Source organism: Canis lupus, chromosome 11, assembly GCF_011100685.1.
Source record: "Canis lupus familiaris isolate Mischka breed German Shepherd chromosome 11, alternate assembly UU_Cfam_GSD_1.0, whole genome shotgun sequence".
Classification (NCBI taxonomy): domain Eukaryota; kingdom Metazoa; phylum Chordata; class Mammalia; order Carnivora; family Canidae; genus Canis; species Canis lupus.
The window spans coordinates 56,195,377-56,218,238 of record NC_049232.1 but is presented as its reverse complement, the minus strand read 5'-3'; the positions used below and the strand labels follow the sequence as shown (position 1 = coordinate 56,218,238).

Below are 22,862 nucleotides of genomic sequence, written 5' to 3'. Positions count from 1 at the left end.
ATCTGCATCTGCACGTGGGATACTGCTGCTGGCACAGTTCTCGGGTCTCCCCGCAGCCCACGGGCCTCCAGCCACTGCTTTCTGGAAATAACAGAACAACCTCCAGTTGCTCGTTTCTAACTGCAAGCCAAGTATCTTTCTTTGAATTTCTCAGCCTCCCCATTCTGTTCTACTTGCCTGAAGTCAAACTTACCTCTCCATCCTGTCTGGGGTCCCAGTGCCTCCACAGGTCTGCAGACTTTATATTCTTTTCCTATTCATAACTCACGCAAGCCCCAGGTCTTCCTTTCAGTGTTGTTTGCATGGGTCCCTGCAGTCCTGCCCTCCCTGCCATCTCCCTCGGCCAGGCCCTCACAGCCTCCCCTCCCACTGTGTCATAGCCTCCGAGCTGTCACGGGGCTAGGGGACACCCTGGGGGGTGGCACTAGTCCTCTATCTAAGTGGGGAGGCATCAGCTGGTGGAGCAGATGGCCCAGGCCTTGCCATGGACACCCAATACCTCTCACACTGTCACGGGAATGGGGGGAAGAGGTGACTGATGTTACGGTGTTCGTCATTGCCTCTTGTCCATCTGTGTGTCTCTGACTCACTGTAAGACTGAACAAGTTGGCACCCCACCTGGGTCTCCATTTCTCAATCTGTGCAATGCAGAGATTGATGAGATGAAGGGTGGCAGGTAGGGTCCACTGTCAGAGGTGGGCTCCCAAGGCTGAGTCAGGAACGATTTAGAGAGAACCGTGGCTTTGTGGGAGAGGGTGTGGTGGCTGATTGGTAGAACTTGTCTCGTGCCCAGGAGAGCAGAGGGGAAGGGTGAATAAAGTGTAGTCAGCATCCCTAGGATGGGTGCTCTGGATCATGACCTCTGCTCTGTGTTCCCTTGGCAGTCCTGGTGGAACCGAATGTCCAATCGGTTCCGGAAGCTCAAACTGATGCAGACCCTGCCCCGTGGGCTCTCCAGCAACCAGCCTTTGCCTTTCTGTGATGAGCCAGAGTCAGCGCTGGACTCCACAATGAGGGCGGCCCCCCAGGATAAGACAAGCCGCCCGGGGCTTCATGATGTGGCCCCCACAGTGAAAGAGAATGGTGAGAAAAAACTGCATGTGCTGTAGTATTTCCAGAATGGTCAAACCCAAATTCTCTGCCCTTTGTCCTACCTCCTGGGCTGATGTCAGAGCTGAGATGATATTGGAATGGGACACTGGAGTAAAGTGGCTGGTCTGGGGAAGGACAGACAGGGACACAAATACGGTGTGGTAGAATGGGGACATAAGTGTCAAGAGTCCCTGGTTTCTGTCCCCCACACCGTGCTGAGGGACCTGAGGCTAGTCACGGCCTCTCTCTTGCCTTCGATAGGCGATTTTAGCAGCTATCAAACGTGATTGGTCTCTGGCACTGGAAGTGTTTTGAAATAGAATGAGTTATCCAGGGTGAGGATTTGGGGGGGGTGGATGGTGAGCTTTGCACCACTGGAGGTATTCAACAAATGGGATGACTTTGCCAGGGCATGAAAGGAGATTTCCATGCTGATTCGACAGTTGATTAGATCATAGCCCTCTGACAGACCCCACACCCAGACTAGCTCCTTCAGCACCACTGTTTGAGACAGACTATTGAGCTGGATGCACCACTGTCTGACCCGGCATGGCAGTGGCTTATGGAAAAGTTGAGAACATGCTTTGAGAGATACATTTTAAATGCTTTCCTTCTATTCAAATATTGAATACCAATTATCATTAAATATTTAATCACCCAGGAGAGTTGGTTTTCCAGGATGAAGGCTGACCTGGTCACTCATCCTCATGCCGTGAACTTGTTGGGAGGGTCATTTCAGGAAATTTCCATTTGTCTCTCAGGTCCTGGGAGCACAAGAGGAGACAAAGAAGATGTGTTATTGACAACCATGGTGAGTGTGGGGCTTTCCTAAAAGCATTTCAGGTCTCTCACAATCATTAGTTGATTGATTTACAAGGCTAGATGTAGACATGTCTGTCTGTGGTGGTCACACATGGGGCTGATAGCCAAACGTGTAACAGTGGAACAGCTCTGGCACTGAGGAATCAGAACCAGCCCTAAACTGTGGGTCAGGCTGTGCTGGTGCTTAGTGGCCAGATGTAGGCCCTGGTGGTGTTTGCAGGGAGGCAGCAATGAGGACAGGGCTCTGAAGAGTAGGACTTGATGGGTGATGTTGGACTCACCATTTTGGTTATAGGGAGTCGAGGGGAGAAGAGTCACGGAGGAGGCTGTGTTTCCAGCCTGAGAAGCCTCAGTCTCCTCATCTGTGAACTAGAGATGTGTCTGGATTAGGTTTTGCTACGAGTAACAGAAGGTCCTCAAATAACAATGGCATGAATGAAACAGCAGCTTATTTTTCTCAAATGCAGTTCAGGACTGATACGTTGACCCAGGTAGGGACCTGGTTGGTTCCTTCTACCCGTGCTTGGCTTCTGTTACCAAGATGACTCCCAGAGCTGTGGCCATTGCTGCCTTATTCCAGCCAGCAGGAGCGATGAGGGGAGAAACAAGTGGCCACAGGCGGCACATACCAGGTGTCAAGTTTCCTGGGAACTCCCACATCACTTCTGCTTATATCCATTCAGCCAACGTCCGGTCACATGGCCACATCCCACTGCACCTGAGGCCGAGAAATGAAGTCTCTGTTACAGGTGCTTGTGTCCCATCTCAATGCCAGGGGTGTCTACTAAGGAAGCTGTGGAAGATGGATACTGGGGGACAGCTAGCAGTCTCTGACAAGGGATGCTCTCCCTCACGGTTGTTCCTTTGAATAAGATTATCCCCAGGAACTTCTTAGCGTAGTGCCTGGCCAGAATGAGCTCTCTGTTATCTGCTCTGTGACCTTAGACGTGTGACTTCACCTCCCTGGGCCTCACGTTCCTCAAATTTTAAAATGAGAGCCTCCTGGTTGGGGTTGAACTCGTCCATTTAGCTCGGAGATCCTGACGTGGGGGCCGGCCAGGAGAGGGCAGTATTGGAGAAGAGAAGGGAGCAGAGGCTGGGGAAGGCCGCCTTCCTGCTGCCTCGGTCCCCGAGTTGCCAGTGCTGAGCGCTCCAGGGATCCACTCCCTCCGCCCCGCCCGGCTGTGCAGTAGGTGTGCACCCGCCTCTAGGCCAGTTTACCAAGGTGGGAGCTTGGGCTGCGTGACGTTTGATAATCTCATTAAGTAGCGGTAATTACTCCAGTGAAGACAAGGGCTGTTACTGAAATTTGGGAAGATGCGGTGAACTGTAAAGAAGAAGCATAAAATCACCCTTGCTGACACATACATGATCATGACACGTCGTGTGCTATTTATCTCTTGAATATTTTGCTGACCCTGTTTTAGCACCTACGAGCGTATCTGTCATATATAACGACGGCAAATACGTCCCGGCACTAAGTGCCAGCCGCTACTCAGAGCACGTAACATACATTCACTCCTGCAGTCTCCCCGGCAGCCCTGCGAGGTCGGCCCTGTCCTCTTCCCCATGCTGTGCCGAGCCGGCCTTATTACCGGTTTGTCTGACCATCTGTTGCATGTCATTAAACACTCTTTAGCCACGTCACGTCCAGTGGCTGTGCGATACGACATTCCATCAAGGGAACGTGCCTCACTGACCGGTGGAGCCTCACCTGTTTGGACTTTTTGGGAGTTTTAGTTTTTCGTTATTGTTTTCACAGATCTGATGAATATTCTTATGCCTCAATTTCCCCCGCTTGCCTGACGGTTTCCTTGGGGTAAATATCTAGGAATAGAATTTCTGGGTCAGTGGGTGTGAATGTCATTGGCTTGCAGAAAGTTTGCAACGATTTAGACCCTGTCCCCGAGGAGTGAAAATGCCCATCTGTGGTGGGTTTGCAGCTGCGAGCGTCCCTAGTGCTCGCCCGGCCCAGCCCCCATTGCTGGAGGAGGTTGCTGAGGTCCACACGGGACAGCACCATTCCCAGACTCGCAGAAAAGCTCGGGATGGCCAGGGTGGGACCCAGGATGGCCACACGCCTGCCTTGGCACTTGCTGTCCTACCTCCCCGTGCCCTGTGGAAGGCACCAGCATGCTGGCCTGCCCCTCGGCAGATGGAGGATGGCCAGGGAGCCCTGCCGAGTGGGCGTTTGCAGCCATCCTTGTGGAGACGCAAGCCTGCCCGGCTCCCGAGGCAGGTTTAGCTGTGGGATGCCCTTCCCTGCAAAGCACCATCTGGCACCAAGTCCACTGTCTTTTCTTAATTAAAGTTAGTGTGGACCGTGTGGATGCTTTTCCTTGACAATCCACCAGTCGCCATTGTATGGATTTTATACTAGTCCTAAGTCACATTTCCAAAATATAAAATTACAGTTAAAAATGTCAGCAGTGGGAGGTGTGGCTGGAGTAGGAAGGGTGTGGTGGGATGGGGAAGGGAGTGAGTGCTGGGCTCACAGGGAGCCGGCCTGGGCCGCCCGCCCCCCATCCCCACCCCACCCCACCCCACCGTGCCCTGCCTCCTCCTCCTGAGACCCCTGGCTCTGCATGCATATCCTGCTCCTCTGGCTGCCAGACCTGGCCCATGCTGTTCCCTGGGCCTGCAGCGCCCTTCCCCCAACCCCCTCAGGGTCCCTGTCACAGCACACTCAGCCTCCCTTGGGCCCACCTCAGCCCCCCATCCCCTCTGTCTCCATTTTAACTGCTGTGATGGACCCAAAAGACTGAGGGCTGGAGCAGAGTAAACAAGGGTATTGCTCACTTGCTGGGAAGAGAGCAGAGGAGACCACATGGGTTCTGGCCGGGTGTGTGTTGGGGATGACGGGGTAACTGATGGTGCCATTCTCTGAGAAGCAGCAGAAACCTGGAATCTTCTGTGTAGAGCTGGGAGCCCCCGTGGGGCTCATCTAACCCACAGCCTGTCTTTTTCAGCTGCGCAATGGAGCCCCCTTCCCCAGACTCCCGAGTGACAAGCTGAAGGCAGTCATCCCCCCTTTCTTACCCCCTTCCAGCTTTGAGCTGTGGAGCTCCGATCGGTCCCGGACATGTCACAGCGGGAAAGCAGAGCCTATGAAGACTGTGCTGTCCCAGAGAGCCGGCCGGGGCGCCCCCGTGGGCGTGGCTGGTGGGAGCACAGACGCTGTAAGTCGCCCAGCGGACGTGCTTTGACATGTCACTCACTGAAGTTGGGGTGTGTTGCAGGCAGAAGGGACATCAGACCTGCTAATCCAGCAAGGCCAAAGCTTTTCTTTTCTTTTTTTTTAAAGATTTAATTTATTTATTTGAGAGAGAGCAAGAGTACATGAGCAGGGAGAGGGGCAAAGAGAGGGAGAAGCAGACTCCCCGCTGAGCAGGGAGCTCGATGGTGTTTTCTCATACCCACAAGGAGTGTGACTTTAACTTTTTGCCCTTAGCGGTCTGGACTTTGTGACCCTTGGTGTGTCTCGGTAATGTCCTGAGGTAGTCCCTCTTGATGTGGGAGATTATCTCCACGTGTGTAGACTGTCTACACCATAGATACGGTAAATGGCAAACCAAAGGTGAGGATTTAGGACCTTGCGCTGCCACTGTGTGATGAATGACTGGAACTCCGAGCCTCCATCTCTCTGTAAAATGGGGTTGACCTTTGCTTGCTTGCTGCTGCCTCTTGGGGCTGTTGCAACAGCAAATCTCTAGTGGGAGAGTGAGAGCCTGGCCTCTGAAGGTGCTCGAAACAGGCAGGGCTGGTTTGCATCTAGTGTGCATTGTGGGAGGGGTTGAGTGATCGTGAAAGTGGGGTGAGTTGGGGAATGTTACATCACAGGATCTCAGCCTGAGCTAATAGTCTGGTTGCCAGCAGATAGAAATGAACTCTCCTCTTTTGGGGGGCTCCTGGCAGGCTGAGCACGAGTTGGCAGGGGTGTGCCGGGCATGCAGGCATCAGCTAGGGTGAGCCAGTGGAATCTGGGTTCCTCCCCACTGTGATGATGTGTGTCCAGAGAAGGGAATAACAAACCCTAACCACAACACACAACACCCACCTTCTTCTTGCAGACTCCTGGCAGGCCGGTTAAATTTCCATCTCTCTCCAGAAGCCCTGCCTCTCCTGCCAATTCTGGAAACTTCAACCACTCACCTCATTCCTCAGGTGGCTCCAGTGGGGCAGGGGGCTCAAGCAGGCACGGTGGGGAGCTGCATAACCGCTCAGGTGGGTACCAGGCAGGGCCACTCAGGGAAGCCCCTTGGGGCTGCGGGTGTGACCTGCCCTCTGCACTTGCTCGGTGGGCAATCCCAGGAACAACTGCATGCGCCCTGTTTTCCTCCTCCATGTGGCTCAGGGCTTTTTCAGTGAATTCAGTTTTGCCCTTTGCCCTCCAGAATGGCACTGCTCCTACATGTGAAATATTTACAGCAGTATGTGGTACCTAGTTATTGCTTTACTGATGTTGGTTATCGGTGTTCTCCCTGGGATCCTGTCTGGCCCTTGATATTATCATTTCTCCCTCTTCTTTCATAGTAATGCAAGGTTACTGGTGGGTTTGGGGCACCTGGGAGAGGGAACAGGGCAATCTAGTCTGAGAATTATGGGATGAGGAAGTTATTGACAGCTGTGGGAGTGGGCTTGGTAAAGCTCTGGAGAGGGTGGGGGTGGGGGCTGGGGGCGGTCAGAGGCCACACAAGCTGGCTGCAGCGTGGGAAAAGCGAGGATTGTACCTGCACTGCCTCTTTTAACACCTGTCACCATGATGCCTTCAGAACACAAGGGCTGCTGTGTCCTGATGTCCTGATTAACTGATGCCTGTTAATGCATTATATAAAAAGAAATTTTTTGTGAAAAGAACTCTTTAGAAAAAAGAAAGCAAAGCATCACATTCCTTTCTTTTTATTTTTACAAATATTTTCTTTGTAATATATCTGATGGGTTTGGCCTGGAGAGTCTGCCTTCAGTTTTCATGCGCAGTCCTCTTGTGGTCAGCCCTGACCCCCAGCCACACGGGGTCAGGGGGCGTCTGGGAAACACGTTTCCATCTCAGCAAGGGCAGCACACAAGGTCCACCATGCTTACGTTGCTGGACCCTGGGTCCCTGGCCATCATTTCTCTTCCTTTTTCCTCAGGTGGCAGCATAGACAGCGTCCTGTCACAAATCGCTGCCCAGAGGAAAAAAGCAGCCGGATTATCAGAACAGAAGCCCAGCCACCCATCAGGTCCTGTTGGGCCAGCGCCAGGGTCCAGCTCATCTGAACTCCCAGTCTCCCCAGCAGGCAGCGGAGGTCCTGGTGGCAAGGTGCGTGTTCTGGTTCCATCTCCTCCTGTTTGACTCCCAGGTTCTGTCCTCACAGGGCCCACGTACTAGGGAGCCCGGGCAGTGCTGCCGCAGTCATAGGATGGCCCTAAAGACAGGGCCCTTGCAGCAGGCTGCTCCGGAACTTTTTGGGGAGGGCTGATCATGCAGGTGGCTGCCAGGATCCCAGCCGGTGCCCTCGGGCCCTGCACACGTGGGTCTACCTCCCACCTGCTCTGGAGGGCACCTCTGGGTGCCTCGTTCAGCCTCACACTGTGTACGTTTATTCATTGTCTAGAGCGAAGAGGTGTGGAGTGTGGGATCAGGAGCAGACTGCCTGGGATCAGATCTCAGCCCCACACCTGAGCGTTTCCGGGGTGAGGGGTGGGCGGCACCTGCTGAGCCTGCGTCAGCTGTAAGTGCTGACGTGAGCAGCAGTAGTAGTCATGCTTTGACGTCATTCCTTCACTGTGCACACTTCTGGGGTGTCTGCTTTGAGCCTAGCACTGCTAGCAGTAAGGGTGTAGCAGTGAACCGGGGGTGACTGCTCTCGGACTATCACTGCAGACTCCGGCAGTGAGAAGGGGGGATGCTGCAGGGGCACAGATGGGGACCACTACCCAAGCTTAAGGGCATCAGTGACACCTAAAGGAGGTCTGAAGGATGAGGAGCCAGATAAGGGGGCAGGAGGCAGGGATGAGGCTGCTCCAGAGTGAGGAGTAGCACGTGTGGCACTTTAGCCGGGGAAGAGCTGAAAGAATGTTGGAAGACAGGCCACCTCCCTGCTCTGGCACCATTCCTCCATTAATGCAGCCCAAGAGCCATCCACACATTGTTAATCTCTATGGAGTTTGCAACAGACAGGAAACTGCAAATGCCTCTCTGGAGTGGGAAGTTGTTTAGTGTCTTTAGATCTGCCCCTCCACTTTCCGAGCCCCTCCACCTGAGTTGTTACTGGAGAGAGTCCCCCCAACTCCAGTGTGGATTCCTGGTAGTGAGTATAAATGGACTCTTCCACCAGGTGGCCCACCAGGTGCCTTCCTCCAGTGGTGCCATGTAGCCCATTTCATCCTCTGAGAGGACGTCCAGGCACTATTCCGCTCTTCATATTTTTTAGATGTCTTAAGCTTTTTTCCCTGAGAAAAGTTAGATCATCTGAAAGCCTCACCCCTGGCCCCTTGCCCAGAAATGTCTCCAGAGATTATGTTTTAATGGATGTATGAGAAATAGACTTTATTTTCTGCCCACTCCTGTTGGTTACATAACTTTTTGTTACTCAAAGCCCCTTTTGCAATCAGACCTACATAATTAGATTCCCTTTACAATATAGCTCCAGAGAAAGTTTCTTTTTCCCTACGCATTAGCATGGTTTCCATTATATTGAAAATTACTCGTGTAATAGGATCTATGTAATCCTTGTAGAATTCAGCTCTAAAAAATGTCTCTACTGTTACTTTCCTACATTTTCTTTCCTCAGATAAAAAGAATTATATAACTATTGTATTTCTCTTTTTGCGTTTGCTGCTAGGAAACTCAGAGCTACTAATTAAAGTAAGTCTTCTGATCTGGGCTTTGACATAGTTTTCCTCTTCTCTGTTGTTTAAAATTAACTTTTTCTATTTTGATGATTTTATGATATGTTAGACATTAATGGTTTCCTTTAACCAGTGTTCAAAATAGGTAAGCGTCTAAATTATAAGTTAACTATTATCTCACTTGGCTGCATCTTGTCAAATAATATAACCTATGTACAAGCATATTCTAATGAAAGGAGATTGTGTCAAAAAATACATTCAGGAAACGAACTGGGGAAACCATTCGGTTCAGTAATCACCTGATATTCTTTAAAAAAAAAAAAAAGATTTTATTTATTCATTTGAGAGAGATACACAGAGAGAGACAGAGACAGAAAGAGCAGGGGATGGAGAGGGACAAGCAGACTTTCTGCTGAGCAAGGAGCCGGACTTGAGACTCAATCCCAGGACCCTGGGATCATGACCCGTGCCAAAAGCAAATGCTTAACTGACTGAGCCATCCAGGTGCCCTGATCACCTGATATTCTTAACAATATGCTGTAGTCTTGGGGAGCTATCTAAAAATTCAGATTTCTGGGTTCCTCACAGCAAAACTGAATGAGATGCTTCAAGACAGGGTCTGAGGACTCTGATTTTTCCCCTAGAGGATATTGCAGCCAACCCCATCCAGGTCTCTTAGAAACCACTGCCCTAAATCAAAGGACACAAGAGTGGGCTTTCTGTCAAAGGCTCCAGCAGGAAAATGGAGACATGAAGTGCTTTTCAAAGACTCCCCTAGGAAGAATTAGAAATTAGTATTCAAAATAGGAGCCTCCTGAATCTGGTTTTTGTACTTTGCTGAAGACAAGCACCACCACAATGGTGGAATATTCACAAAGTATGGCTTCTATCATGTTTATGAATCAGCCTAAAGTGAATCTGAGGAGGAACAGAATCGGCGGGGGTGGTCAGAGTGTGTCCATGCTTCCCAGACCTCTAGAAGCCCAAAGTCCCACTGAATAGATCAGATCTCTGTTTCCACCCTAAAGCTTAGTGGTTTAAAACAAAAAGCATTTCTTTAGCTCATGAACCTGTAGGTCAGCATTTCAGTCTGGACTTAGCTAGTCAGTCCTTCTGGTCTGGAGTGAGAGGGGATCACTTACACATTTAGCTGTTGGCTGGGGTGACCAGGATGACTGGGCCATGTGTGCCCACAACAAGCTTAGATGTGTTCTTATGGCAACAACCAAAGACATGAGTTGAAAACCAACCATGTTGTTTAAGCAAGTCAGCACACCCACTGCAGGAAAACACACAGAGTTACATGGGAGGAGTTGAGATGACACCATTAACATAGTTAGTCTGCTATACTGAGAACATAGGGAATAGTTCAGATACTTCTGAGCATCTCAAATAATCATATTAATCTGTCCCCAACCCCCAACAAATATTGCTGCCCATAAGGTCAAGAGTATCATGTTTCTTTGCTTTGATATATCTGTTTAGTAGGGATTTACTAAGTGTCTCCTGTTTTAATCAGAAGCTTTATTATTGAATGTCTTTCTTTATAAAAAAGCAGAAAGAAGAATTTATTAACAATATAGGGAACTAATTGACAAAGTCTTTCAAAATCTAAGAGAGGGGACTTCTTGTTCCACTCTGGGACGTAGTTAGAAGTAGCATTAAAGGGTTAGCAGAAGGAGAGGTGTACCCATTTCCTAGCATTAGAACTGTTTCTCTTAGCTTCTACTATCCAATCAAGATGTCCAGTCTTACCAAAAATTACAAGACATACAAAAGGGCACGAAAATCTGCACTCTCAAGAAACACAGTGTCATCAGGATCTGACTCAGATATGACACAGGAGTGGGAATTACCTGACAGTGTATTTAAAAAAAACTACAATTAATTGTTAAATACTCTAATGGAAAATTTGAGCATGAAACGTCATAAATTGTTTCAGCAGATAGGTGGAAACTCTAAGAAAGAATCAAATGAAAACTCTAGAAATAGAAAACATGTAACAGAGATAAGGCATGTTCTTCAGTACACTAGACACAGCCAAGGTAAGAATCCACGAAGTTGAAGACAGGGAAATAGAAGTCACTTGAACTGAAACACAGAGGAAAAAAGAAGTTAAGAACAACAACCAAAAACAGTTGTGGGGGGGATCCCTGGGTGGCGCAGCGGTTTGGCGCCTGCCTTTGGCCCAGGGCGCGATCCTGGAGACCCGGGATCGAATCCCACGTCAGGCTCCCGGTGCATGGAGCCTGCTTCTCCCTCCTCCTGTGTCTCTGCCTCTTTGTCTCTCTCTATGTCTATCATGAATAAATAAATAAATCTTTAAAAAAAAAAAAAAAAAAAAACAGTTGTGGGATAATATCAAGTGCTCCCACATACAAGTAGTAAGGGTCCCTGAAGAAAAAGAGAGAAAGATAGAAGGAATATCTTAAAATAATGCCTGAAAGTTTCCCCAAATTAATGATAGATGCCACATCACAGATCCAAGAAGTTCAGAAAACACTATAGGATAAATGTCATAAAGAATACACCTAGCCATATTCTAGTTAAGCTACCAAATAACTCTCAAAATTCAACAATAAGAGGAACATCTGGGTAGCTTAGTTGGTTATGTGTCCGACTCTTATTCTTAGCTCAGGTCTTGATCTCAGGGTCATGAGTTCAAGCTCTGCTTTAGGCTCCACCCTGGACATGAAGCCTACTTAAAAAAATATTTTTTAAAACTCAACAAGAAAACAATCAACAAATTATAAAAATATATTGTGCAAAGTGTTTGGATATTTCATCAAAAATATGCAAATGGTGAAACATACGAAAAAATGTTGAACATTAGCTATTGGGGAAAATGCAAATTAAAATCACAGCAGGGGCACCTGGATGGCACAGTCGGTAAAGCATCTGCCTTTGGCTCAGGTCATGATCCCAGGGTCCTGGGATCCAGCCCCACATGGTTCCCTGCTCAGTGGGGAGTCTGCTTCTCCCTCTCCCGCTCCTCCTGCTTGTGCATGCTCTTTCTCTTTCTCTGTCAAATAAATAAATAAAATCTTTAAAAAAATAATAAAACCCACAAAAAGATATCAGTATAAATTGGAAAAAAATGGGAAAAAATATATAGTTATAGGTGCTAGTGAGCACATGGAGCTACTGGCATTCAGTTGCCAGTGGGAATGCAAAACAGTATGGCCACCTTGAAAAAGTTTGGCAGTTTCCATCAGGCTCCAGCTCAGTGAGGAGTCTACTTGTCCTTCTCCCTCTGCCCCTCAACCATGCTCGTGTTCTCTCTCTCGCTCTGCTTTCTCTTTCAAATAAATAAATAAAAATTTTTTTTAAAAAAAGGGAAAAAGTTTTACAATTTCTTATAAAACTAAATATACACTTATCATACGAACTGGCTATCTCCCTTTCTCCTAGGTACTTACCCAAGTGTATTTCCAAAGATTTATTTTATTTTTTACTTTGAGAAAGAGAGAGAGAGCACAAGCATTGGGGAGGGAAAATCAGGCCCAGGACCCTGGGGATCATGACCTGAGCCAAAGGCAGACACTTAATCAACTGAGCCACCCAGGCGCCCCTCAGATGCATTTTCAAAAACCATTTGTGCCAAAATCTATTTGTGAATGTTTAGAGCAATTTTCTCCATCATGATGCCAGACTGGAGACATGTCATCAACAGGCAAATGGATAAACTAACTGTGGCACATCCATATGATGGGACATTGCTCAGTAGTGGAAAGCAGCTTGAACAGATCTTCAAGGCAGTTTGCTGCACCAGACCCAAAAATCTACAGATTGTATAATTCCATTTATGTGATGTTTTAGAAAGGACAAGACCGTAGGGATGGAACATAGATCATTTATTTCCATGGTTTGGGATGAGGAGGAGATTGACTAGAAAAGAATAGGCCAAGGGAATCTCAGTGGTGATGGAACTGAACTGTTCAGTATGCACAGCTCAGCATTTATCAAAACCCAGAGAATTATACATGACAGAGTTATTTTTGTGGTATACAAATTTTAAAAAATAGTATCAACCAGGAACCAAAGATGGAAGCAGACCATGACAACAGATCTAGCTATATTACAGATGACTGACACCACCACACGTTGGGGAGTGGGGCGGGGGAGAGACTATGTCGGGTGGATATGGTAAGGCCAAATAAAGACAAATAACCATACCCAAACTCTGTATTCTAGTTGATATATTTTTTTCTCATAGGATATGGGTTAAATTTTGAAACCATTTTACATGTAGATACTTTTTGTATACGTATATATGCTTTACATATATACTGGGGCTGAACAAATAAGTAAATAAAATGAGCCCCGTTTTTAACTGTAAGAGATTTAATCAAAGAAGAAATGCTAGAACAAACCCCATGGATGTTGGACTGTTGTCAGAGGTGTCAGTGTGAATCAGTATGAATGCATGCTTGTCAATATGTGTGCTTATATGTATACAGATATAGTAGTAAGTGTGGCTACATATATACTTGGCTTACTGTGCTTTATTTCCTTGCTCTGTCCACTGAGAGCACCTAGAAGCAGTGACATCCCAGTAGCCATGAGCAACCTAGTACCCAGATTTTGGTTTCTAAATACCACTCTCCAATAAAAGGGACCACAGCCTTGGAGAAGTGCTTTATTCCAGTACTGGATCAGTGAAAATATAGGATGAGCCTGAGGCATTTTTATGGTGTCAGAAAGAATTTTAAAAAGGTGGGCATGTCAAAAGGACATAGGAGCCAACCTGAAAGATCTCAGTGGCCAAAACTGGAACAATTTGAACAATAAAATAAATAGCAAGCTATTAGATTATAGCCCAAAGAATAAAATAAATATCCATGAGCCCATACTGATAAGGAATAAATAACTGAATAAACAGGGAAAAGGAACAACTCTTCCTTACAGAATTCCAAATAATAAATGGGAAAGAAAGAAGGGAAATAGCAGATCTTGTATCATTAGAACATCACAGTAGTAATTGTTATAGACAAGATCAACTGAAGAATGCTAAAATTACTGGGAGAAACATGGTTTAGCTCAAAGCCTCCTGCTCCCCAAATACTTTTTCATTATAGAGTGCAAAGGTCATAGCTTCATCATGGAGAAACTGGACAGATGCCACCTTAACTAAGTGATGAAAGGCAACATTATCAGTAATAAGAAAGGGGTGCTTGGAGACTCCTGGCATGATGCAGTAAGAATGGCTCATTCCCCCTAGGGCCATTAACCCCCAAGTCCACAAGCAAATCTAGTTATGAGAAAATAGAAAACAGACCCAAACTGAGGGACACTCTGTGAGCACCCCGACTCTCCGACAGCATCGAGGTCCTGAAAGATAAGAGGGAGCTGTCACAGGTTGGAGGAGGTCAAGGGGACACGATAAGTCAGTGCAACATGGGATCCTGGACCAGAATTGGGCCGTTAAGTGGAACAACCAGTGAGATCTGAGTGAAGTCCGCAGGTTAGCCAGTAGTATTATAAGACTGTTAATTTCTTAGTTTTGATGATTGTGCTACGGTTATGTAAGCTATTAACGTCAGGGGAAAGGATACACAGGAATGCTCTGTTCTATCTTTGCAACTCTTCTAAAATCTAAAATTATTTAAAAATCAAAAGGCGCCTTTTTTTTTTTTTTTTTTAAAGCTAAATGACACACATACAAAGAAGGGAAAAATGATGTGTTCTTTGGTGAAAGGTTGGCAATGACTGGTTTAGATGAAGGAACGTTAGGAGCAGAAAGGGACTTCATGTATTTATGAGCCACACTTGCACTGAGAGCTGGGTTAGCTGAGAGGTAAGGGGACTTGGCCAAGGACACAGCACCGGTAGCTGTATGGGCAGGACCAGCACCTGGTGTCCTGGCTCCTCACGTGCCACGTTTTCCACCTCACCCCCTGCCTCTCTGCTCCAGGGGAGGATCTTCCTGTGACTGTTCTGACAGTCCTATTCCTGCTTTGCATGGGTTTTGCAGTAGATTTCATAGTCCTGGTTAGAAATCTTGCTGAGTCAGATGTCGCTCGTGTTCCCTGTCGGTGTCTGTCTTAATCGCTTCTACCCTCCAGGTGATGGCTTACATTATTTGTCTTGTTCTTTTCAGCAGAAACTGGAGACGAGCAAAAGGCCTCCGTCTGGAACTTCCACTACCTCCAAAAGCACCTCCCCTACACTCACACCCTCCCCTTCACCCAAGGGGCACACGGCTGAGTCCTCGGTGTCGTCCTCTTCATCCCATCGGCAGTCCAAGAGCAGCGGGGGCTCCAGCAGTGGCACCATCACTGATGAGGGTGAGTCCCCCAAAATCCTGAAATGCCACGCCTTCCTCTTTACCATTGTGACCTGGCAGGTACTCTTAATTCTACAGCCATCCTCAGTCAGGTTTTTAAAATTTCCAACAAAAATACCTATCCCTTTTCTTCCCTGAATCTGCCTTGTATTTTTATCTTTACTGTGCTGACGGTATGGTAAGCTCCCTTAAATAGTTTTTGAACTATATGTTCAAGGTGAATTTTGTTTGTTTACACAAACATGTACTTGTAGAAATACATCTCCAAGACCAGTTATGGACCTTTCCCTGGACCTTGTATAAGTCAGAAGTCTATCATTTGCAAGTAATGCAGTCTTCACTCAAACTGGTTTAAACAAAAGCAAACAACAGAATTTGTTGGCTCTCATAATGGAAGTGTCTAGGGTGTACTTCAGGCATGTGTAGGTCCAGGTACTTTGGGAGTGTTTCTCTCCGTATCTCAGGTAGGCTGTCTCTAAGCGGTGGCAAAGTTGTCCCCCAGAAACTTCAAGCTTGCTTACTTTTGCTGCTAACTTGGCAACACCAGCAGAAAGAGTGCTACTTTCTTAGCAGGTCCAGCGAACTTCTGGGGTAAACGTAGTTGGCCTGCCTTGGCTCTATTTACAATGACGGGTCATTTGCCCATGCTCGATGTGTGTCCATGGCAGTGGAATGTGTCGATTGGTCAGGCACAGGTCATGTGTCTGCTTTTGTAGCTGGGGTCAGAGTCTATGGAGAGAAGTGGCTCCTCAGAGGAAAATCACAGTGCTATTTCCAGAAGGAGGAGAGGATGAATGGTGGGCAAGCAGAAGCAGTAACTATCCCCTATAACCAGAACTTTGGAACTTAGGAGTGTGAATTGGCAGTCTCTTCCGTGGGGATGATGCAAAAGGGAAGATTGACTGGACCAGGGCAGGAGTGGAGGCTCAGCTGCAAGGCCCCAGATAAAGATAGGAAGAGATAAAGACAAAGGGAGAGGAAGAAGCCTGTCCTTTAAACTGCCCTCTGTGGTCCAGGGGTAGGAATAGAGCGGGGAGAGAGAGTAGAGCTTTGGTGAGAGATGGAGCCCAGGCAGGTGCCAATCGAGTAGTATGTCAGAGAAGGGAGAGAAATTTCAGGTGTGCGAGGGCCTCACGCTCCTGCAAGGGCACCTGGCTGCAGCTGCCAGGAGAAGGGGGCTGAGCACGCTCTGCCCAGCAGGTTAGATAAGCTGAGAGCAACTACCCAGGCTGTGGTCTGGACTGAGTTGATAAATGCATGCTGCCATTGGCATCTTCTTTATTTGGGGGTTGCTTTTATTGTTTTGTGATATCTAATGCAATCATTAATAACAGCTTCAGAGAGTCACTAGCAAACCACATTCTCCCCTAACTGTGTTTTCTATGTGGAGTGTAAGGTTCCCTGCCCATGAATTCTCCTACCTTGGAGGCTTTTAGGAATGTAAACTCCTAGAGGTTCAGTTAGGTACTCATACCCCACCTTTGAGACTGTATCTGTATGCACTGTCTGTGCCCATGCTTTTCCTTCTCCTTCATTTTTTTTTAAAGATTTTATTTATTTATTCATGAGAGAGAGAGAGGCAGAGACACAGGCAGAGGGAGATGCAGGCTCCATGCAGGGAGCCTGATATGGGACTCGATCCCGGGACTCCAGGATCAGGCCCTGGGCCGAAGGCAGCACTAAACCACTGAGCCACCCAGGGATCCCCTCCTTCATTGTTTAAAAAAGGATTGCAAAGCCCTAGTTGAGATAAAAATAAAAGAGGACCTGACAGCAATTTCTTTTTAATTTCTCTGGCGTAGAAAGCCTAGTTTTCTCTTCGAGTTCTGTGTCCTGAAGCAACAAGACCTCTGTCCTATGGGCATGAGATTGTCACTGGAACTGGACAGAGCTGCAACCTGTACCCCAAACATTTACAACATTCTTGTGGGAAACATGTGGCCCCAGTCAAGGACCGCCTACAGGCCTCTGCCTGCCCCATCTTCCACCTGCTGCCCTCTCTAGACTCTCTAAGTAGTGGTGAAGCCTATGCACTGGGTGCCTTAACTTGTGCTGGGTGTTAGCATAGCTCACAGTCAGGCCAGGGATTCGGACGCATGCAACATAATAGCCTTATATGATTTTGACACAAATAGGATCAAATCTGTGTTATCAGCAAACACGGAGTTGCCATGGCAGACTTCACCGAAGAACAAGCATTCAGGCCAGGCCAGAGGGCTGAGAAGAGGCAGGGCAGTGGCTGGCCAGAGTCAGTTGTTGAATTTACAGGAAATGTACAAGCCAGCGATTAAACACAACTATTAAAAGTCATTACACGAAAACACTACCACCTAGATATAGAATAATTACAGGTATTATATGTGTAATATCTGTATATTACATATAAACATATTCACTTATATATAATATATAAAAATACATAAGTTATATATTTACATATTATGTAAAATATATAAAATATATTATATAATATAAATATACCTGAAAACAAAATATACATAAAGCGTATGTAAATATACATAAAATCAATATAAAACATAAAGCAGGGCAGCCCAGGTGGCCCAGCAGTTTAGCACTGCCTTCAGCCCAGGGCATGATCCTGGAGACCTGGGATCGAGTCCCACATCAGGCACCCTGCATGGAGCCTGCTTCTCCCTCTGCCTGTGTCTCTGCCTCTCTCTCTCTCTCTCTCTCTCTCTCTGTCTCTCTCTCTCTGTCTCTCATGAATAAATAAATAAAAATCTTAAAAAAAAACATAAAGCATATATAACATAAAATCTATAAATATAAAAATGTAATATATAATATATAAATTATATATAAATGTACATAAGCAAACGTATATTAAAAACATATATAAAAGAATCCAAGAAAAGAAATAAAAAGTCAAATTATGTGAATTTACATAATGACACTAATCATATTAAATTAGGGGTATGTGGTATTTAAAACAAATTGTATTATTAACTACTTTAGTACATTTTACTAATATCTGTGCTCTTTATGCGATAGGAATACTATATAATGGTACATTACTATGCACATCCCTTCCCAGTTCCACTTCCAGGAACATGGGTTGTGTTGGCATCTTGAAATCAGCCAGGAAGGGGTATTGACTCCATGACGTCAGCAAGTGCCACTGATCAGGGTTTGGTTTATTGTTTCAAAGACCATTATGATGTAATCTAGACAATGATGGAGAGAATGTGCATTTTGCAGGCGAAGGTTAAAAGTGTGTCTGTTATATTGTGACTAACACAAAAAAATTGAGAAAATCTTCTCCCAGGATTTTAAAACCATTATCTCACTCGGCAGAGTTGCTCACGTGTAGGTCCAATTTGCGTCTTCATTGTTCCATTTCATCTTACATGTTCCCATAAACAAAACTATCCGCCAACACCCATGTTGGAACGATACTCACTGGCGAGGGATTCAAGAGGAGGGCAAAAATCAGTGAGAGCATTCAATGAGGTGCCTGGAATGCCATGCAAGCATTGGCCAGATGGAATTTATAAGAAACGATATCATGTAGTATATTCTGATACGTAAATTGTGTGCTACACACCCCTTATCTCAATAAAATCTGCAACAAACTTATGCACCTACCTATCTACCTACCTATGTACATACATATATTTTCCCTCGGAGAGCCAGTTGTTAGCCATTTACCAGCATGCTGCTGTGGAGGGAGCCCCAGGAGCAAAGGTTGGGCATCATGCAACTGTCAGCGGATTCTGTGTGGACTGGGACTCCATTCATCTCATACATCCTAGCTCAGTAGCACTCTTCTGTGAGTCCTCACCCAGTCCTTCAAGCTGGTTGGCCGTCCCCCCTGTCCCCACACCCCCTTGGTGATACCCCTCATCATGCAGTTGTCACCAGTGATGACAGAGAGAGGTGTCAGAAGGGGTCGGGTGCATAGCACAGGCCTGGGAGCTGGACCACTTGGTGTGAATTCCTGCTCTGCCACAGACTGGCAGTATGATCTCATCCAAGATGTGGTAGCCAGCCTTGTGACGCCTGGCTTCCCCATCTGTAAATGGGGACAATGATAGGATGGATCTCAGGGGGTTGTTGGAAAGAGCAAATGGGTTATCCATGTGCAGGGTGCCTGATGGTGCATCAGCCTCATCATTTTTATCTTCCCAGCCACTGAGCTCCTTCACAGCACAGACCTTTCCATCTGTGCACTCCCAACATGTAGTAGGCATGTTGCTAGCTGCTGTTGAATGAATGAATTACAAAAGGAACTCAGGCCCCCTAACCTCCAGTCCACTCTTCTGTGAATTGCACCCACTGCCCCAGGACCTTTGCACTTGCTGTTCCTTCTGCCTAAATACTGCCTGGTGATCTTTCCCTTGGTATTGCACAGTTCACTCCTTCATTTACTGCTCAAATGGTACTTTATAAAGGAGACCTTCGTTATCCGCCCTCTATAATAAACAACATTCTCCCATTCCCTGTCATCTACCCGTACCCTTCCTTGCTGCCTTTGGCCTGGCAGCCTGCTTATCTGTTTTGGTCTCTGTTGAGTCCCTAATGCCTCGTCTGGTAAATCCCTGTCGAATGTGTGAATGGATATTTTTTCAAGCCAGCCACCCCCCCCCCCCTTTCTTGCTGATGCTATTCTTGTCTCCTTTCTTCACCCTCCTCCTCTGAAATCTTGCTATCCAGAATCTTCTGTTTTCCCCTGCTCTGGGCCCCTCTGGCTCTGCTGTTCCACTCGGGTGTATCCATCCTTCCTTTGGGAAGCCCACAGCCTCCTCACACTGGGCCAAACTCCAGTTCTGGTCTGAAGCCACCTACTTGTTCTCTTAAGTTTTTTCTCCGCCTCGCTGACAACTTGCTGGCATTAGCATTTGCCACAGGTGCGGCCACCAGCATCAAGAAATCACAATTAGGGATCCCTGGGTGGCGCAGCGGTTTGGCGCCTGCCTTTGGCCCAGGGCACGATCCTGGAGACCCAGGATCGAATCCCACATCAGGCTCCCGGTGCATGGAGCCTGCTTCTCCCTCTGCTTCTCCCTCTGCCTGTGTCTCTGCCTCTCTCTCTCTCTCTCTCTCTCTCTCTCTGTCTCTCTCTCTCTGTCTCTCATGAATAAATAAATAAAAATCTTAAAAAAAAACATAAAGCATATATAACATAAAATCTATAAATATAAAAATGTAATATATAATATATAAATTATATATAAATGTACATAAGCAAACGTATATTAAAAACATATATAAAAGAATCCAAGAAAAGAAATAAAAAGTCAAATTATGTGAATTTACATAATGACACTAATCATATTAAATTAGGGGTATGTGGTATTTAAAACAAATTGTATTATTAACTACTTTAGTACATTTTACTAATATCTGTGCTCTTTATGCGATAGGAATACTATATAATGGTGCATTACTATGCACATCCCTTCCCAGTTCCACTTCCAGGAACATGGGTTGTGTTGGCATCTTGAAATCAGCCAGGAAGGGGTATTGACTCCATGACGTCAGCAAGTGCCACTGATCAGGGTTTGGTTTATTGTTTCAAAGACCATTATGATGTAATCTAGACAATGATGGAGAGAATGTGCATTTTGCAGGCGAAGGTTAAAAGTGTGTCTGTTATATTGTGACTAACACAAAAAAATTGAGAAAATCTTCTCCCAGGATTTTAAAACCATTATCTCACTCGGCAGAGTTGCTCACGTGTAGGTCCAATTTGCGTCTTCATTGTTCCATTTCATCTTACATGTTCCCATAAACAAAACTATCCGCCAACACCCATGTTGGAACGATACTCACTGGCGAGGGATTCAAGAGGAGGGCAAAAATCAGTGAGAGCATTCAATGAGGTGCCTGGAATGCCATGCAAGCATTGGCCAGATGGAATTTATAAGAAACGATATCATGTAGTATATTCTGATACGTAAATTGTGTGCTACACACCCCTTATCTCAATAAAATCTGCAACAAACTTATGCACCTACCTATCTACCTACCTATGTACATACATATATTTTCCCTCGGAGAGCCAGTTGTTAGCCATTTACCAGCATGCTGCTGTGGAGGGAGCCCCAGGAGCAAAGGTTGGGCATCATGCAACTGTCAGCGGATTCTGTGTGGACTGGGACTCCATTCATCTCATACATCCTAGCTCAGTAGCACTCTTCTGTGAGTCCTCACCCAGTCCTTCAAGCTGGTTGGCCGTCCCCCCTGTCCCCACACCCCCTTGGTGATACCCCTCATCATGCAGTTGTCACCAGTGATGACAGAGAGAGGTGTCAGAAGGGGTCGGGTGCATAGCACAGGCCTGGGAGCTGGACCACTTGGTGTGAATTCCTGCTCTGCCACAGACTGGCAGTATGATCTCATCCAAGATGTGGTAGCCAGCCTTGTGACGCCTGGCTTCCCCATCTGTAAATGGGGACAATGATAGGATGGATCTCAGGGGGTTGTTGGAAAGAGCAAATGGGTTATCCATGTGCAGGGTGCCTGATGGTGCATCAGCCTCATCATTTTTATCTTCCCAGCCACTGAGCTCCTTCACAGCACAGACCTTTCCATCTGTGCACTCCCAACATGTAGTAGGCATGTTGCTAGCTGCTGTTGAATGAATGAATTACAAAAGGAACTCAGGCCCCCTAACCTCCAGTCCACTCTTCTGTGAATTGCACCCACTGCCCCAGGACCTTTGCACTTGCTGTTCCTTCTGCCTAAATACTGCCTGGTGATCTTTCCCTTGGTATTGCACAGTTCACTCCTTCATTTACTGCTCAAATGGTACTTTATAAAGGAGACCTTCGTTATCCGCCCTCTATAATAAACAACATTCTCCCATTCCCTGTCATCTACCCGTACCCTTCCTTGCTGCCTTTGGCCTGGCAGCCTGCTTATCTGTTTTGGTCTCTGTTGAGTCCCTAATGCCTCGTCTGGTAAATCCCTGTCGAATGTGTGAATGGATATTTTTTCAAGCCAGCCACCCCCCCCCCCCTTTCTTGCTGATGCTATTCTTGTCTCCTTTCTTCACCCTCCTCCTCTGAAATCTTGCTATCCAGAATCTTCTGTTTTCCCCTGCTCTGGGCCCCTCTGGCTCTGCTGTTCCACTCGGGTGTATCCATCCTTCCTTTGGGAAGCCCACAGCCTCCTCACACTGGGCCAAACTCCAGTTCTGGTCTGAAGCCACCTACTTGTTCTCTTAAGTTTTTTCTCCGCCTCGCTGACAACTTGCTGGCATTAGCATTTGCCACAGGTGCGGCCACCAGCATCAAGAAATCACAATTAGGGATCCCTGGGTGGCGCAGCGGTTTGGCGCCTGCCTTTGGCCCAGGGCACGATCCTGGAGACCCAGGATCGAATCCCACATCAGGCTCCCGGTGCATGGAGCCTGCTTCTCCCTCTGCTTCTCCCTCTGCCTGTGTCTCTGCCTCTCTCTCTCTCTCTCTCTGTGACTATCATAAATAAAAAAAAAAAAAAAAAAAAAAAAGAAATCACAATTAAAAGCCATTCTTGGACAGAAAGTAGAGTTTTAGTACCAGCAGCTAGAACTCGGAGAACTTGGGGGTTGTAGCCGTTGGAGGGTCACCTGGCCACGGACCTCCCCATCTTCTGTTTCCACCACCCAGTTTGGGATTTGGGGAGATGCCAAGGGCGTGCACGGAGGGGAAGTGTGGCTGACAGGTGGCTCAGACCCACCCCCAGCTGCATCCCCATGAGCGGAGCTTAGATCTGCTTTCTGTGTTGGGGTTTCTTGTGACATTTCATTTGAAATAAGACTGCCACTGCTTTATGAGTTTGAAGACCACTGTTCTGATGCATTTTGCCAAATTCTAAAATATCT

The 22,862-nt window shown here is 46.8% G+C and overlaps 1 protein-coding gene and 1 long non-coding RNA gene across 4 annotated transcripts in view; one reads left to right on the top strand and one right to left on the bottom strand.

Annotated features, from left to right (window-relative positions):
• Window positions 1-22,862, top strand: part of ANKS6 (ankyrin repeat and sterile alpha motif domain containing 6) — a 50,436-nt gene that overhangs the window by 12,768 nt on the left and 14,806 nt on the right. The window contains exons 7-12 of the mRNA XM_038552917.1: window positions 885-1,083; window positions 1,854-1,903; window positions 4,884-5,093; window positions 5,985-6,138; window positions 7,047-7,216; window positions 14,852-15,035. Coding sequence (XP_038408845.1) covers window positions 885-1,083; window positions 1,854-1,903; window positions 4,884-5,093; window positions 5,985-6,138; window positions 7,047-7,216; window positions 14,852-15,035 — 967 coding nt within the window. The remainder of the gene's footprint in view (window positions 1-884; window positions 1,084-1,853; window positions 1,904-4,883; window positions 5,094-5,984; window positions 6,139-7,046; window positions 7,217-14,851; window positions 15,036-22,862) is intronic.
• Window positions 1,685-6,313, bottom strand: LOC119873952. Of its 3 annotated transcripts, XR_005367037.1 has the most exons (6): window positions 6,067-6,312; window positions 3,629-3,741; window positions 3,136-3,241; window positions 2,544-2,632; window positions 2,196-2,283; window positions 1,685-1,856 (listed from the first exon to the last, which is right to left on the bottom strand). It is a non-coding gene; the product is annotated as an uncharacterized LOC119873952 (long non-coding RNA). The 3 variants fall into 3 exon arrangements; XR_005367038.1 differs by lacking the exon at window positions 3,629-3,741 and having other exon boundaries at window positions 4,954-6,313; XR_005367036.1 differs by lacking the exon at window positions 3,629-3,741 and having other exon boundaries at window positions 6,067-6,308.